At 39.4% G+C, this 15,193-nt stretch overlaps 1 protein-coding gene across 8 annotated transcripts in view; it reads right to left on the bottom strand.

The window, feature by feature from the left end:
* The window catches only part of TJP1 (tight junction protein 1), a 195,039-nt gene that overhangs the window by 147,817 nt on the left and 32,029 nt on the right, over positions 1-15,193 (bottom strand). For 5 of the 8 annotated variants that reach the window (XM_074916838.1, XM_074916839.1, XM_074916841.1 and 2 more), the window contains exon 3: positions 5,253-5,385. In XM_074916838.1, the coding sequence (XP_074772939.1) occupies positions 5,253-5,385 (133 nt within the window). Of the gene's footprint in view, positions 1-5,252; positions 5,386-14,262; positions 14,665-15,051; position 15,193 lie in introns of those variants that run through there. The other 3 variants (XM_074916845.1, XM_074916843.1, XM_074916844.1) reach the window with 3 other exon arrangements.

The raw sequence follows: 15,193 nt of genomic DNA, 5'->3' as shown, positions 1-15,193 counted from the left end.
TCTGAAAAAGGTAAGACTAGAAAAGTGGTGCGGGCAAGACTCAGCATTTCTATAACATTTTGCAAAATTATTCCTTGAAATTCCACCCCATGCAAGTGGAAGTATACTGGAGATTATCCACCTCACTATGACTGTAGGTTAACTGAAAACTTACTGTGTGCATGTTTATTGAGAGCAGGCTAGCATCAGCTGCCTCCAGAAATTATGCAGAACTGGACTTGTTCATATAGTAAATAACTGCAGTGCTCTGATTTCCAAGGAGAACTGCTTCTTCTACAAGGGCTGGTTTTAGCAGGAAGGTGTTACATCCATATTGCTTTAAACATACAGTTTCAAGATGCTGATTTTAGTAATGTCTCAAGTCCAATATAACAATTACAATACTAAAAATGAAAATGTTATCTTAGACATTCCATTATCATTTAAGTTCATAAGACACCATGTGGTCATTCCCACAAAACATCATCACTGTCTTGCAGGGAAAGAAAGGAACGATTTCTCTGCATTGTAGGGGTGGTCGTTTGTAATGCTATAAGCCATGTACAAAATCTGTCATACAGTCAGCAACCACAAGATCCATTCATATACCTCAGAGCTGTCCTACAAACTCCCAAGGTAGTTTACACTCACATGAGGATGACTCCTCAGCAGCCTGAAATGCTGGGGTTTCAACCCCAAGCCCCAAATGAAGGTTGACATATGGGTGATTCCCACAGCCCTTCACAGAGGGGGGGTGAGTTTGCCTTTAGGCTTCCCCCCAGGGTGCGGTGGCCTTGCAGACAGAGCCATTGGGTAAAGGAGCCCCAGGTGTCTGCATTCAGTAACCCAAGGTCAGGTGTCCCACTGAGGGATAAAAGCTGGGACCCCTGGCAGGAGGGGCAGTGTCTGTCTGTGAGGTGGATGCCCTGTGCAGAGTTCCCTGTTGGGGAAGGACCTCCCGCCTCCCTGGGACTGGGCTCCAGTCAGGTCTGGTTGTTGTAAACGTGGGCTGTGTAGAGATTCAGTATGTGGCTTCCTTGGTCTTACGTGTTTGGCTTGTTGACTCGGTTGTCTCCTGTCCCTTCTATGGGAGACTGCATTTCACCATTTATTCCCCCCATTGTTGGGGTCAGTGGGATTGATGTCAATTATGTATAATCTGATTGCCTTGTTTGTACCCCCAGCGCTCACCCATGCACTGACCCTTTTGTATCAAATACAATTTAGTTATTGGTTCATCTTTATGCTGGCTGTGTCCTTTATGCTAGGCCTAATAATTGGCAAAACACAGCCCCAGTGCTCTATCACATAGGGCAGTTCCAAGATGCACCTGCATCTCAACATGCCCTTCAGAAGCCCTAGCACCAGTGCAGCACTTGAACAGCTTGAGAGCCATATGCAGCTAAAGAATCAAAAGGTTAGGCACATCTTACCTATTGTTATAAATAGATTGTAAGATCCTTGAGAGGAAACGCATTGTTTGCTCAATACCCAATACAACAAAATCCCTGTTGATGAATTGGCCTCAGAAGTGCTACTGCTGTACAGGGTAGCTTGTGCAAAGCCAGTTTGCTTCAGTGTAGTAAACATTAAAATATGGATGCAACAAACATTAGCACAAAAAGCTTATTCTACAAGGTAGTATGTATTCCACATCTTCCTCTGAGAACTAATAATCTTATTTTTTCTCTTTTCTCTCAAGTTTTCTGCAATGTGGAATAGCAGTTCTGCAACGTTTATGGGTTGCAGATAACCATTTGCCAATATTCAAAAAGATATACAGATTTTTCTTAATATATACACACCATTAAAGCTGAGTATTTCAAGGGCTAATATTTGGGGAAGCCTAGCATTATGACACTCTGTAGAGAAGAACTGAAGGGCAATAGACCAGGTTTTACTCAGTTTGTGGGAGCAAGTCATAATCTGACTAAGTGGTAGCACTAATACATGGAGAGTATAAAGAAAAGAAAAAGGATGAAAGAAGTTGAAGACACATACACGTTTTAAGGGATCTGCTGTACTATCACTCTGTGGCTTAACATTATTTCACCACTTTATCTTCTCACCTGCTGTCTTATGAAAATAGTAATGAGAGGCATCACTACCACAAACTATCATCCACTTAAGACAGCAGAGGTATCATGAAGAAATACAACTCAGATTTTGAGATTTTGTCAGCAATTCTGCAGACTCCTACCACTTGTAATCAGGGAGATACCTCCTAAAAGGATATTAAGGAAACTCCAGTGCGAGCCAGCTATGGGATGGTGACACAAGTATGCAATGCAGCAACCAGGAGTCACGTGCTTTGACAGTCTCTCACATATACCTGAGGCCTGCAATAAGTCATTGCATCAGCAGGCCATCCAATAATGAGGTTCTCCAGTGTTCTTTGGTGGATCACCCATATTAAGAGCCACAGTATAAGTAAAAGCCATTAATACCACAACTTTGGATTTTATTAACTGTCATAAAAAAGAAACTTGGCACCATCACATCTTAAGACTAAATGTGCCTATGGTATTCCCTCCAAGTCACTCTTTGGCCCCTGTTGAAATTTTACACATGCAATAGGAACTTTGCTGGTTATCTCCTCTCTTCCAAAGAATAACCCTAGTTTTTAATCAGCCTTACAGCTTAAAGCAGTCCATGCAACTTAATACCCTGCTATAGCTGAAGTCACAGTAAAATAGTAAATACAGTATTTCCATGTATTGAATTTTTGTATGTGCATACTGTGTGGAAATCCAAAACCTTCCCACTGGGGAGAGTCTTCATACTTCGAGAAAAGAAAGTATAACTTATTTTTTACATCTTTTTGCTGTTAGGATTTGTCTTCAGTAAGAATTTGCCTAGTGACAGGGAACAAAAGTTTTACAAAAAAAAGGATCAGTTTGGGATGCACATAGGCATTACTTAAAGTGAAATACATTAACATTCAGAATTATTATGGATCTCAATCTCCTTACACGATAAAGAAAACCAACAGCTCATGGATGTTCAAATTACAACAGCTCATGGATGTTCAAATTACATTGAGTTTATCAGCATAAAAATTAACCACATCAGCATAAAAATTAACCACATATTTAAATATGAAACTTTAAATCTACATAAAATGGATATACTGCAACATAAAACAGTTGCAAAGTTTTAAAAAGCTCTTTCACCTCACTGTATAATGGAATTTCTCACTTTAAATCTTTTCAATTTTATTCTATATGCCAGTGCCCAATCTTTCTTACTAGAGAAAGATGCTTAACATGAATTTAAGAAGAGTTCTGGGAGAGCTCTGGAAAAATTTAGGCATAATAGCTTCCTCAATTATTTCTTTAGATCTATTTTTAATCATAATTTTAAAACAATAAAAGTACCACTATATAATATCAAGAAGAAAATCAGCGTGATTCCAAATTATGCAGCAGCAAGAAAATCCGTATTTATGACTGTTTTGTGCTTAAACTTGTATCATCCTTTCACATGAGACTTCAGAATAAAAAGTGAGCTTCCTTTCCTGATCCTAATTATCAGTACTTAGCTATTAATATATGAATTTATACATATACACACTCTACACATTTGTGTGCTACAGACATGCTCCATTATTATCTGTCTCAAATCTCTTTGCAAAGGTTCTTTGGCATGCAAGATATTCTTTTTACCGTTGGCTATAATCCCTTTTTCTTTGAAGGCCCCAAGAGTAGGGATAGATTTAGATAAAACTCCTTAATAGGACCACACAGATGAAGATCCATATAGCACAAGCTAAAATTATTGTTTCAGTAATCTCATTCCCTAAGGGAATTTTTAAACCTTCAGTAAGGTAATGATTACACTGATATCACTACTGTGACAACAGTTTGCATAGACACACCAAAACAAGCTTCAAAATTAGGCAACGTGAGTTACCAGCAGCACAGAAGTGAACACAGGCTCCCTGCACACGTTTCCTCAGCTATAAACCCAGCTTTGCAGTACCCACACTGTTAGAAGTATCTGGACACCATACAAGACACTAAATCACAAATCCTTGCTACTAATTTCATTACTTCCTTAAACAGAAAACAAGTTCTTTGTCCCAAAGAGAGCACTAGAAGACTTCATAATTAGAGACAACAGTCCTGAGGTAAAAAACAACCTAATTATGCTATTGGCATCATCCCTAAAAAAATCTCACCGAATGATGCAACATATTCAAACCATTGTTTTGCTTTAGATAACAGTATTTTCCCAAACTGCATCTGAACATTTTAGTTAAGTTGTTTATATTACCATGTCATGCCAGACAATATCTCCACATCACTACTGATTTGTACATTTTAAAGACAGCATGTATTTCCTATCTACCTCTTTCATCCTCATATTTAGTAACTGATTTATAGTTTAATATATTATTTGATATTATTTTACTATTTCAAAACTACATATTTATCAGAATTTGTTTTGCTCAAATTGCCCTGTTACTTGAGAGGTGTAGCTTTTCATGTTTTTTCAGTAAAGAACTGTTGAAAACATACTGTGTTTAGGACTAATTCTAGTATTTTGAAAATAGTATAAACAGCAGGAAATTTACCCCCACGTCCCATACTCTTTCACATTAACAATTTATTTTCTTCCATCATTTGAATGTAAATAACTCCTCTTGAATTAAAAGTTGTGAAAAAAACTCTTCCAGTTTTCTCTCTCAACTCAGCAAAATCTCTAAAGCATCACCTATATAAACTCTCTGAAACCATGATAGCACTGAATTTTCTGAAACTAGAAGACAAACATACCTACACCATAACCAGAACAAAGAAAATAAGTATATACCAGTACTGCTTAACTGTATTAGGATATCATCTGTGATACTAGCTTTTAAGTGCTATAAGCACACACATCTTTTAGGAACATTATTTTTCTAGTACACTTTTATGGCTTTTTGTGAAAAACAGATCTAATTTACTTTAAATGCAACTTCCAAAATCTAAGTATAAAAACAGAGTTTGAAAGCATACTTCATCTTATGCAGACAGCAATATTAAAATCTGACATCAAAATTTATATCTAATGGTTACTGAAGAACAAAACCATAGTTATGCATCACTAATTATACAAGCCACATCAGTGTTCTTAACATGTGGCAGTGTAGAACTGCAATTACATCATTAAGTACAATAGCTTTTTTAATTCTAACCTGGAGATAAAGCCAATATAAGAGGGACAACTGCTTTATTAAACAAGATTCTCATAACTTCATACAGGATAAATGTAAAAGATATGGTACTTACAGTGAATTCACAGAAATCGATGCTATCAAGACTTTTGCTTCTGTGTATTCTCCCTTTTATTCTTCTTAAAGAGGGCTTTCCCTGACTTACACTACAGGTAGCACCATTTGGATTTTCAGAAGATGGAGTTACCCTGCCAAACAAAAAGAGCCACATATCAGACAGAATATATGTTTTTATTCAACACATTCGCTTAAAGTAAAAAATTTACAAAGGACAAACATTGTCACACTATACAAAGAAGGAATGCCATTCCAAGCTTTAGTTTTCAATCAGTAAGTACCAGAATAACACCACAGAAGCATGTAGAAATCTATCTCCCATCAAGTCCACCACTGCTTGCAGATTCAATAAAGAACATATCGTAGTTATCATTTTTGTACAAAAGTGAGAGGTATCAGAAAAAAGATTACAGAAAAATATATTTAACTTCTGAAAAAGTAAAAGGAATATTTTTCTCCATTAACTCAGTGAAAAACTGAGCCCTCTGATACGTGTCGATGGCCACCAGTTAAATTAGTATAACTTTTCAGTATTTGGCTTTTGCCCTTTTCCAGTTTGAGTGCTAATGGCAGTTCAGCTATTCTAGCTATGAATAACACTGAACAAAAATGAATTAAGAGCTGTTAAAAGTTATAGGGGTAATGTATTAAGGAACTACACTTTACAAGGTCTTTCATCAGACTGTAGTCTACACAAGAGAGTTCATAACTAAAATATTTTGAGTAAAAAATCCACATTTCAAGGAGCTTGTTGGAAGTTGCTAATGGGTAGAAGTGGGGGTTAACAATTAACCAAATGTATTAAGGTTTGTGAGGTCAGTATTTTAAATGCAAAATAATCTCTAGTCAGTCTGACACCACAGTAGAGAAAGGAAAATTGCAGTCCAGCAAATATGGTCACCAAGAATCACCTAAAACCATAAAATTCTTAATATGCAGATTCACAGTTGTTTAATTTCTCAGCTGCAGCCATAAGAAATTTCAAAAACTAGTTTAAATGAGAAATATGTCTCTTTGCATTTCCCAAGACTTCAAACAGCAGTTCAATGTTCTCTTTAACTATTAAGACTCCTCTCAAAAAATATTTAGGTATGTGGTTTAGGTTCTTTTACTTAGAATTAACAGCTTTGGTATGCACGTAAATGTTTTTACAAAAAAGAATGGTGAAGATGTCTTATACATGCACACGAACAAGAAAGGACATTTCATAGGGTGGGCCACATTCACACCTGAAATACAAAATTCAAAGTACTAAATACAATAGCCACAGGCTGAATACACTGGTTTGGTTAGTGAGACTCCTAGGTCTACACAGCTTCATGAGCAAGAAAAAAGGCCCAAATGCTAAGGAAAAGAAAAAGTTGCAATAACCAAACTTGAAAATGAAAACAGATCTTTTCAAATCTCTTACTCAATTTATAAAGCCCATTTTTTGTTGAATTACTGTGATTACCGAACCAATATTTTGTTTTCAGATGCCTGAGTTGTTTTGCTTTTACACATGCACACATACACACACAAACAGCTTGCTGTAAGTTCTGTTGATAATACAGTAATTTGATTTAGACTTTTTTTCCCTTTGGGTTAATTTACTGCCAACTTTTATCTGCAAAGGCAAATAAAAACTTCTAACTGAAAACATAACTATAATATTCAGACATTTTAATTGCATTATGAACTTCCTGCTGAAAATGCACCGGATTTGAAAATATAATTATATATGGATTAAAGTCTGAGAAACATGCCTGACTACTACAGTAACATATTTATTCACAAAACAGAACTGCAAAAATGCCACAGATTCTCTGCTAAAATGTCTTAACGAATTACTATGACAAATTTCCAAAGACAATTGCTCAATCTCCATTCGTTCCACAGGCAGAGAGGGACATTTACAGTGATAGTACATTTCTATTGTACGAATGTATCTTCTGTTACTGAGCTCTCCAAACATCTCTGATAAAGTTAATCCAAATGTACACAACCACACATATTCCAAGTCCATGTCAAATACAGATGTTGGAGCCCCCTGAGAGATCAACTGTTTCAGTACAGTTAGAGGTCTGTATTTATGTTATCTCCAGAAAACTCTGAGGGCTGACTATTTCATTACTTATTACTTGGGCCAATAAAACTTCACATGCACCTCCAGTGAATTACCTATTTGGTACGTTAGACTACTTCCTCATATTTAATAGAAAATTTTTTAAAGCTGTAAGCTGCATTAGGCTTTTCTTGATTTTGAACTGTATTTCAAATCATTAATTCTAGTGCCTTACCTATAAATGTGCATTTCTTTAAGTTGCAAGTCTTTTAATGTTTTCTGATATTGAGAAGCCTTTATAAAAAAATAAAAGAAAAACTTTATGTGAAAGAAAAACAAGTAAAAATAATGGGATAATCAAAGTGATGTGGTTTTAGCAAAGAATTAAACTAATGGTATGTTTTGAAGACCCTTCCACTTGGAAGCTCCACTCTTTAAAGCCATTTAAAAAAAATAAACTTGCTACCCCTGGAATCCATCCATTATTTCATTCTGCTGGAGAACAAATTATGGCTATTACATGTTGGCTTCCAAGATTCAGAAAAATGCTTTTAAAAAAATCACATTTAACTTTCAAAATATAATTTTAAGGGAAGAAATATCACAATTGAAAGATTTTCAATCCTTTAAAAATCATTATCTTCTAGGTATCTTTACAAGAAAATAAAGTATTATTAAACCAACCGAAGAAAAATCCAATCAATATCATTACTGGAATCTGGAAGCTTTGCACTGTATTGTGCACCAAAGGAAGGATATGAAGCAAGACAACCATACTAACAGAATCATGGGGCTCTGACTCTGTGGTTGATGAGCAAACTTTGGGACAAGTGCAAATAAATTAAGTATCAGCTTCTCTGGTGCCTCTGCTACTCCGACAGTTTAGCAAAGAGAAGCAGTAACAGATCTGAGACAGACTTGTATCTGTTTCACCCTGTCTTCTCAGGATGCTAGATGCAGCAATGAGACTCTCAAGAACTCATTTCCAGTAACACTCTTGCAGTACTGCAACATGAACTCCTCTGAGTACTAGAAATTTCCACAAGGAATACAACTCAAAAGTTAAGACTATAAAATTGCAAGATAAACACGTGTCAGCTTCAGTGACTCTAAATTCATGAGACAAGACCCAAAGCATTTGAGTTAGTCTTGAAACTAAATTATTCAAAAAACTGAAAAACAGCTTTTTAAAATCCTCTCACTTTTGAAATTTGCTTTTTGTTTTCAAAGTTTTCATTGCAATCAGAGAAACAGAGTTTATTCTTTTTAAACAAATACTGAACTATAATGCAATATTCTGTGGTTCTGGCATCTAAACCTTAAGTTTAAAAAAAATTATTAATGAAATTTACTACATCTGATTATCTCCTTCCATCTTTTATTTGTATTGCTTCATTAATAGAAAATTAATAAGTGAATTGCTAAATCACTGGCTGTAGTACATGCATCAGGATTACAGAGGAATTATCACAGAATAAATCAGAAAGATTTGTAAGACCCCTTTTAAAATGTCTGCAGTTCATCAACTACTTCAAGGCAAGTACTCTGGAATCAAAGCCTAAGAATTGTATGGTCAAGGCAGTCTAGAGCTTTAAAAAGTAGAATATAGTATCAAAATCTTCAAAGGGAGTGAAAAATTCCAGATGCCTTGCCTGAAACATGCTGTTTCTATTCAAAGAATATGTTTAATATTCTGGAAGCATAACACCTTTCTAATGGAGGTTATCACAGGAACCCTAAATTAAGGCACCCCTACTCATTAGCTTTTGGAAATTTTGTCAAGTAATACTGCATCATTTTGTAAATCCCACCTGAAGTCCTAAGCCTTTGTTTATAACCCACAATTCTTACAAGTTTCATTGACCTGACTGGTTCCTGATCACGTATCACATTACATAACCATGACTCTAAATTATTTCTCTAGTTTGTAAAAGAAAACAAAAGCTAAAACTTTCAGTATCTGTATTCCACTGAGAAACAAGCTAGACTAACAAAATACTATGCAACGTTAACTTCAAGGTGTAGCATTACAGCAAGAGCTAACGACTTACTACACATCATAACATAATTAGATGGAATCGATATAATGTAACAGATTTTTTTATTAATAAAAACTGTATTTATATTCTACTGGCACATACTTATAACAACCTTCAATATTACCTAACATGGTTTTTGTAGTTGTCTGAAACTACTGATGTCTTGTTGTTTTCTAGACAGCCCACTTAGATTGAACATATTTTAAGAATTTAAAAAAATTATCTTCGTGTTTAGTGATTAGAGTTCTGAACAATTTTATAAAGGACAACATCAGAGTATTTCAAAAACAAGTCCTGAAATGACACATTTTCTGTATTTGTGTTCCAAGTGTAGTATTAATGCTATAGTTAATACAGAGAGGAAAAGTTCTTGACATAGCTCCAACAAGACTTAAAATGGTGACATGATTATTATACTTTTCATATACTGCAAGTTGTCTGCCTATCTGATAAAAAAAAGTCAGTTAAGGTACTTCTAGCAAATTAGTTTCACAACATACAAGTCAAACTTCTTAGAAACTTCTACCTCTAGTAGTTACAAAGCTCTCAGCTGAGAGATGTATAAGATTTCCATAATTATAAGTCCTCCCGTTAGAAGACAGGCTTCCTCAATACTACAGAAAGTGAGGATGTCAGCTGGACCCAGCTGAATGTGATCAGTATGCCTTCTGGCTCAAATCTAAGGGTGGAAAAGCTGAAACTTACGCCGGCTGATCAGACTGGAAGACCTAACAACCACAGTTGCTCAATATTTGTTTGGGGAAAAAAAGGCAAATTTGAAACAATGATTAGTAACACTGAGTAGTCAGCTGCTATACTAAATTCTTGTTTGAGCACACTATCTTGCCTTCATCAGGAAAAAAAAAAAAATAAACTTGCAACATAAATAAACCCTTACAATGGGCTAAACTGGAATTGTTATCCTCATTTCACATAAATATTACCATAAACCAGTAATCAAAAAGAGAAAACATCTATTCTGGTGATCTGTATTTTTCCACATAGTTCTGTAGACACCCAAGAGGTTCAATCTTTGATGCATTCTCTCTCCTATACTGCAGTGACATTTTCCATTACTTGATTATTCTAAATATGACTCTACTTAGAAGACAAACAAACAATGGCATTTTTTTCCCCCTGGTGATGGTCCTAAAGATAAAACAGGCATCCTTCATTATAAACCTGGACTTCTACATCCAAGCCCCAGTCTGAATACAAAGACACTTGAGTCAACAAATCTTGGAGATCGGTGCCTAATTTCAGACATGCTGGTTACTCCTCACTGACTTCAAGTAAGTTTACTCGCATGCTTAGTTAGTTTACTCCTATGCTTGAAAATAAGTGTGCTTGTGCAATAACTTACAAGAAGGACCTATCATTTAACATCCAGGCTTCTATATCACACATTCTCTTAACAAATGAGCACCAAACAGGGAAATTGGATCCTGTCAAAATTCAAATTCTGTAGTGCATTGCATCTGCATTCTTTTCTGCAACCTAGATTGCCTCAGACAACTACAAGTCAGTCTTAAGATGCAGGAAATATAAATATGGAATAGCCTCAGCCATTTCCATAATATTCTTCACAACGAAAACTTATCACTAACTTAAGTTTTTTGTCTTACTTCATGATCCTGCACTCCCTTGCACCAAAGGGACCATAGGGGGTGTAAGCCAAAGCAGAGGAAGCCTTTCAAACCAGAAACAACTGCTGTAAGAAACAGAAGGGATTATTAGGGAGAAGAATTACTAGAGTTGCCTAGGATATCCTGGTTTTTTATTGTTTGCCTGCTCCTTCTCCTTGTAGCAGAGAAACATCGTATTCAGTGTGACAAGAAATTATGCTTTACTTGTGTAGTTTCCCTTAACGTGATTTATCATTTCTCTATTGTAAAAGCATTCAGATTGCACATATTGGTATTTCAGTAAATATTTATGTCAATTTACTGTTTTAAAGTGCTTCCAGGTCAGTAGTTACCTCTTCTTGAACACCTTAGCAAATGTTAGTCCCTGCTGCACTCTACCTGTACTAGCAGCATTACAACGGTGGGTTTTGTATCCAAATACTGTCCCCACAGCAAAACGATTAAAAACATCCTACTCATTTAGATTCCTACATATTAAGATTTCAATGCCACACAAACACAGGAAAGGTCTGAATCAGCAGTTCAAGACTCCAGCAGCTTCCTCTATCACCAAGTCCAAAACTCTAATGTCCAAGGAAACCTCATCATATAATGACCAAGCTCCCTATTTAACATAAACAAGTTTCTGGCTCCACCACCTCCCACTGCAAGCCTCCTTCTGCCATAGCTTCCTTCTGTTTGTTCAACCCTCAGTTTTATTCTCAGCTAGTTTATAACAATTTATTCTTAACCCATCATGAGACACTGGTGTCCATCTTCTCTGCTTTTATATGTAGCTCTGCTTTCATGCATCACAGAACAGTACTTACATTTTGGGGAGGGAATGGGAGAAAATTTGAGTGACACGCTCTATAAAGAAATCAAACATTGCTGTTACCTTTTCCATTTTCTTTCAGTAGGATTCAAGTGGATTATCTCCACCAACCAAAAGGTATTTTAACCCTTTTAAAATAAATTATGTCTGTGCTTCCACTTGCAATATATATTAACACATCAAAGAATTTATGAATCTGATCAATTAAAGTTCTAAGTTTTTAGAAATAACAAAAAGAGATTAAAAAGCATACTCTCATTATAGACTGACTTATTTGTTTTCTTTAGGTATTTTTGAGATTTCCAGTGATACAGTACTGGAATACACTTTTGTTTTACGTGTTGGAAATATACACTAATATTACACTGATGTTAGCAACAGCAACATACTCGTCTCTCTAACATTCAGATTTTCTTAGTGCATTATTTGATACAGACTATGCACAAATAAGAAAAAATTAACATGACAAAGTATCCTTAAGCATTTTTCTAAATGCATCAGAAAACAGTATTTCATCCATAAGCATAAACTCTATCCATACACGTCTACTGCTATTCAAGTTCTCAAAGGAAATGTGACTACACAATCCCATGTCGCCTATTAATAAGAATATCCCAGAGACATGCTTTAGTAATTCATACATCCCTCAAATTAAAAAAGAAAAAAATTTCCTTAATCTTAGACAACTAAATTTTTACACAGCATTGCATCACAGCAACATGATGCCAAGATAAAAATGTTATGAAATGAAATGCTTATGGTGTGTATTAGGGGGGATCCACTACACTGTTTTGCTGTACCTCAAAAAGCACAGAATCTCACCGTGAAACTAAACAATATGGAGCTGATCCAACTCCAACTGAAGACAAAGAGTAATTGAATTGGGTCCTTTCAGACTTACTATGCAGATACGGATAGCTTCACTTTCTTTAACATGCCAGCAAAGAAACCATTTCCAAGGAGACACAGGAAATATGAAATAAAATAACTATCATTATAGTACCCATAACTAATAAGAAGTAACACACCAATATGTACACTGCTGCACACAGAAAGGAGTGGCACTTGGGGGTAATAAAATAGGTATGGTACACTTTATGTAACTTACATAAGTCAAAATCAAACCATTGAATACACTATAAAAACCTTTGATAAAATGTAATAAAATTTATTTGTATGACAACATTTTTGTCAAGACTGCCTTTGATTTTGTGCATTGCAGTTAGGATTAATAGATTTGCCAAACTGTGTTCTTATCTGCAAGGAATAGCAAGATTTGGAATTGACAGAAAGCTTACTAGTTCCACATTACGTTTCTTCAAGTGATGTATTTCCTTGACACTGTGTATGCTAGCTGATGGGGGGGAAGTGAAAACAGTATGTTCTACAATTCATGCAAGGCCCATTTTTGTTACAACTGCTGACATAAAAATATTTTTATTTGTGAATTATTTCTAAATAAAATTACCTATCAAGCTTTCTGTGACCATTTACTTTCCTTCACTAGGAACACCTAAGTGAAAGAAAACTATATGACTGTGACCACCTAAGTATCTTCTATAGATAGGAAATTCTCAGGGTACGGATTTGTTCTTGATATTTTCCTCCCAGAAAACCCGACTTCACAAGTTCACAGATTTTCTCCTTGTAATTTGTCCTGATGATGACACACAGCCCACTGCTTCCGTCAAGCTAACAGTGGGCTCTCACAGGTCTGGGAGCGACTGGGTGTTGCAGTGCCATATGCTTGTCGGTGCCCTACTCACCCACATTACACTTTAATACATTTTTCATAACATATTGTTGATTCATCCAGAAAAATCAGTTCAGCACACAATCAGCAAGCACAAAAACAGTGGAAATAAGCCAGGGGAAAAGGAGGCTTTAAACAAAAATGATCGTATATGGATAGTACTACCTCTGTGGCTCGCTAACCCGTTAGACTTGGATCTCCCTCCTCCCCTGTCTCAGACCTCTCAGCGAAGCCGGGGCCGGGAAATCGAGACGCCGGCTTTCCGCACAGCCCGGGCGGGGAGGTGAATGCGCTCCAGTCGGAGGCAACACTTGGGCTGTCACGCAACGGCGGCCCGGGCCCGGGCAGCCCCGCGCCCCCCGGCCGAAGCTGCCATTGCCGTGCGCCCGGCCGCGGGCAGCGCCCGGCCGCGCTCCGCCGGGCCCCGGGGCAGGGCGATGCGCGGCGCGGACAGCTCCGCCGGCACCACCGCACCGCCGCCTCCCGGCGCTTTCCACACGACCGGCGGAGAATCCGCCGGGAACTTTCCGGCCCGGAGATGCCCGCCGGGAGCCGCAGGCCCGCTCTCGCTCGGTCCTGGCGCGGGTCCCGGCTCGGCGCCCCTCACGCCTGAGGGAACCCCCCGCCGCCCGCCCGCCCGCCCGTCCCGCCGCGGCCCGCGCTCGGCTCGGCCCGGCCCGCAGTGCCGCCGGCCGCGTTTGTGCCTACTCACCACAGCTTCCTCTTTAAGGGCATCAGACTGCCCCTGTTGGAGGCGGTCACCCCTATGGCCATCTGCAAGACAGTCAGGTATTTCTGATACTTCATTTTGCCGTCGCCCCCCCTGTCCCTGCCTCGTGCCCGCCGCCGCCACCGACAGAGTCTCTCCAGCCGCTGCATGCAATCATCAAATTTTTATTTCCAGGCATCTGCCGTCCTTGCGTCGCGCTTCTTCCCCTCCTCCTCCTGCCGCGCTCCCTCTCTCTCTGCCCCCCCGGCTCACGCTCTCCTCCTCCTCCTGCCGCACTCCCTCTATCTCTGCCCCCAGCTGACGCTCTCCTCCTCCGCCTCCCGCCGCGCTCCCGCTATCCCCGCTCCAGCTGACGCTCTCCTCCGCCTCCCGCCGCGCTCTGCCCTCCCCCGGGCCCAGGCTCCTCTCCTCCTCCTCCTCCTCCCGCTGTCGCACTCCCTTTCAGCCCCCCGCACCCCTCGCTCTGCCCCCCGGCTTGCTGCCGCGCCTCCCCTCTCCCCCGCCGCCACCTTGCTGCGGGGCTCCCCCTCCTCCCGCCCCGGGCCGCTCGCCCCCCGTTTTGCCTCCTCCTCACCTGCGCTGGCTCCCGCCGGCCGCCTCCTCCCCTCGCTAGGCCCTCGCTGGGGCCTCGGCCTGCCCCTCTGCCCCCTCACCCCGCAGGCCGGGCCGCCGGCGGGGTCGCTCCTCCCCGTCCCCCCTGGGCAACCGAGCCTTCCCCGCCATCTCTGCCCGCTGCCGGGGCGCTCCCGCCCCGCTCCCCTCCCCAGTTACCTGGGGCATCCCGCCCGTGCGGCGCAGCTGCTGCTCTGCCCTCCCGCCGTCAGAGGGGCGCCATGCCGCAGCCCGGCTCCCGCGCGGCGCTGCCTTCTCCCCGCCGCCTCGCTGGCCTCGCCGCTAATCCCATTAGCGCCTA

The sequence above is a fragment of the Athene noctua genome, chromosome 13 (genome assembly GCF_965140245.1).
Source record: "Athene noctua chromosome 13, bAthNoc1.hap1.1, whole genome shotgun sequence".
NCBI lineage: Eukaryota > Metazoa > Chordata > Aves > Strigiformes > Strigidae > Athene > Athene noctua.
The sequence above is the reverse complement of the archived record's forward strand: the minus strand, read 5'-3'. Positions and strand labels throughout refer to the sequence as shown.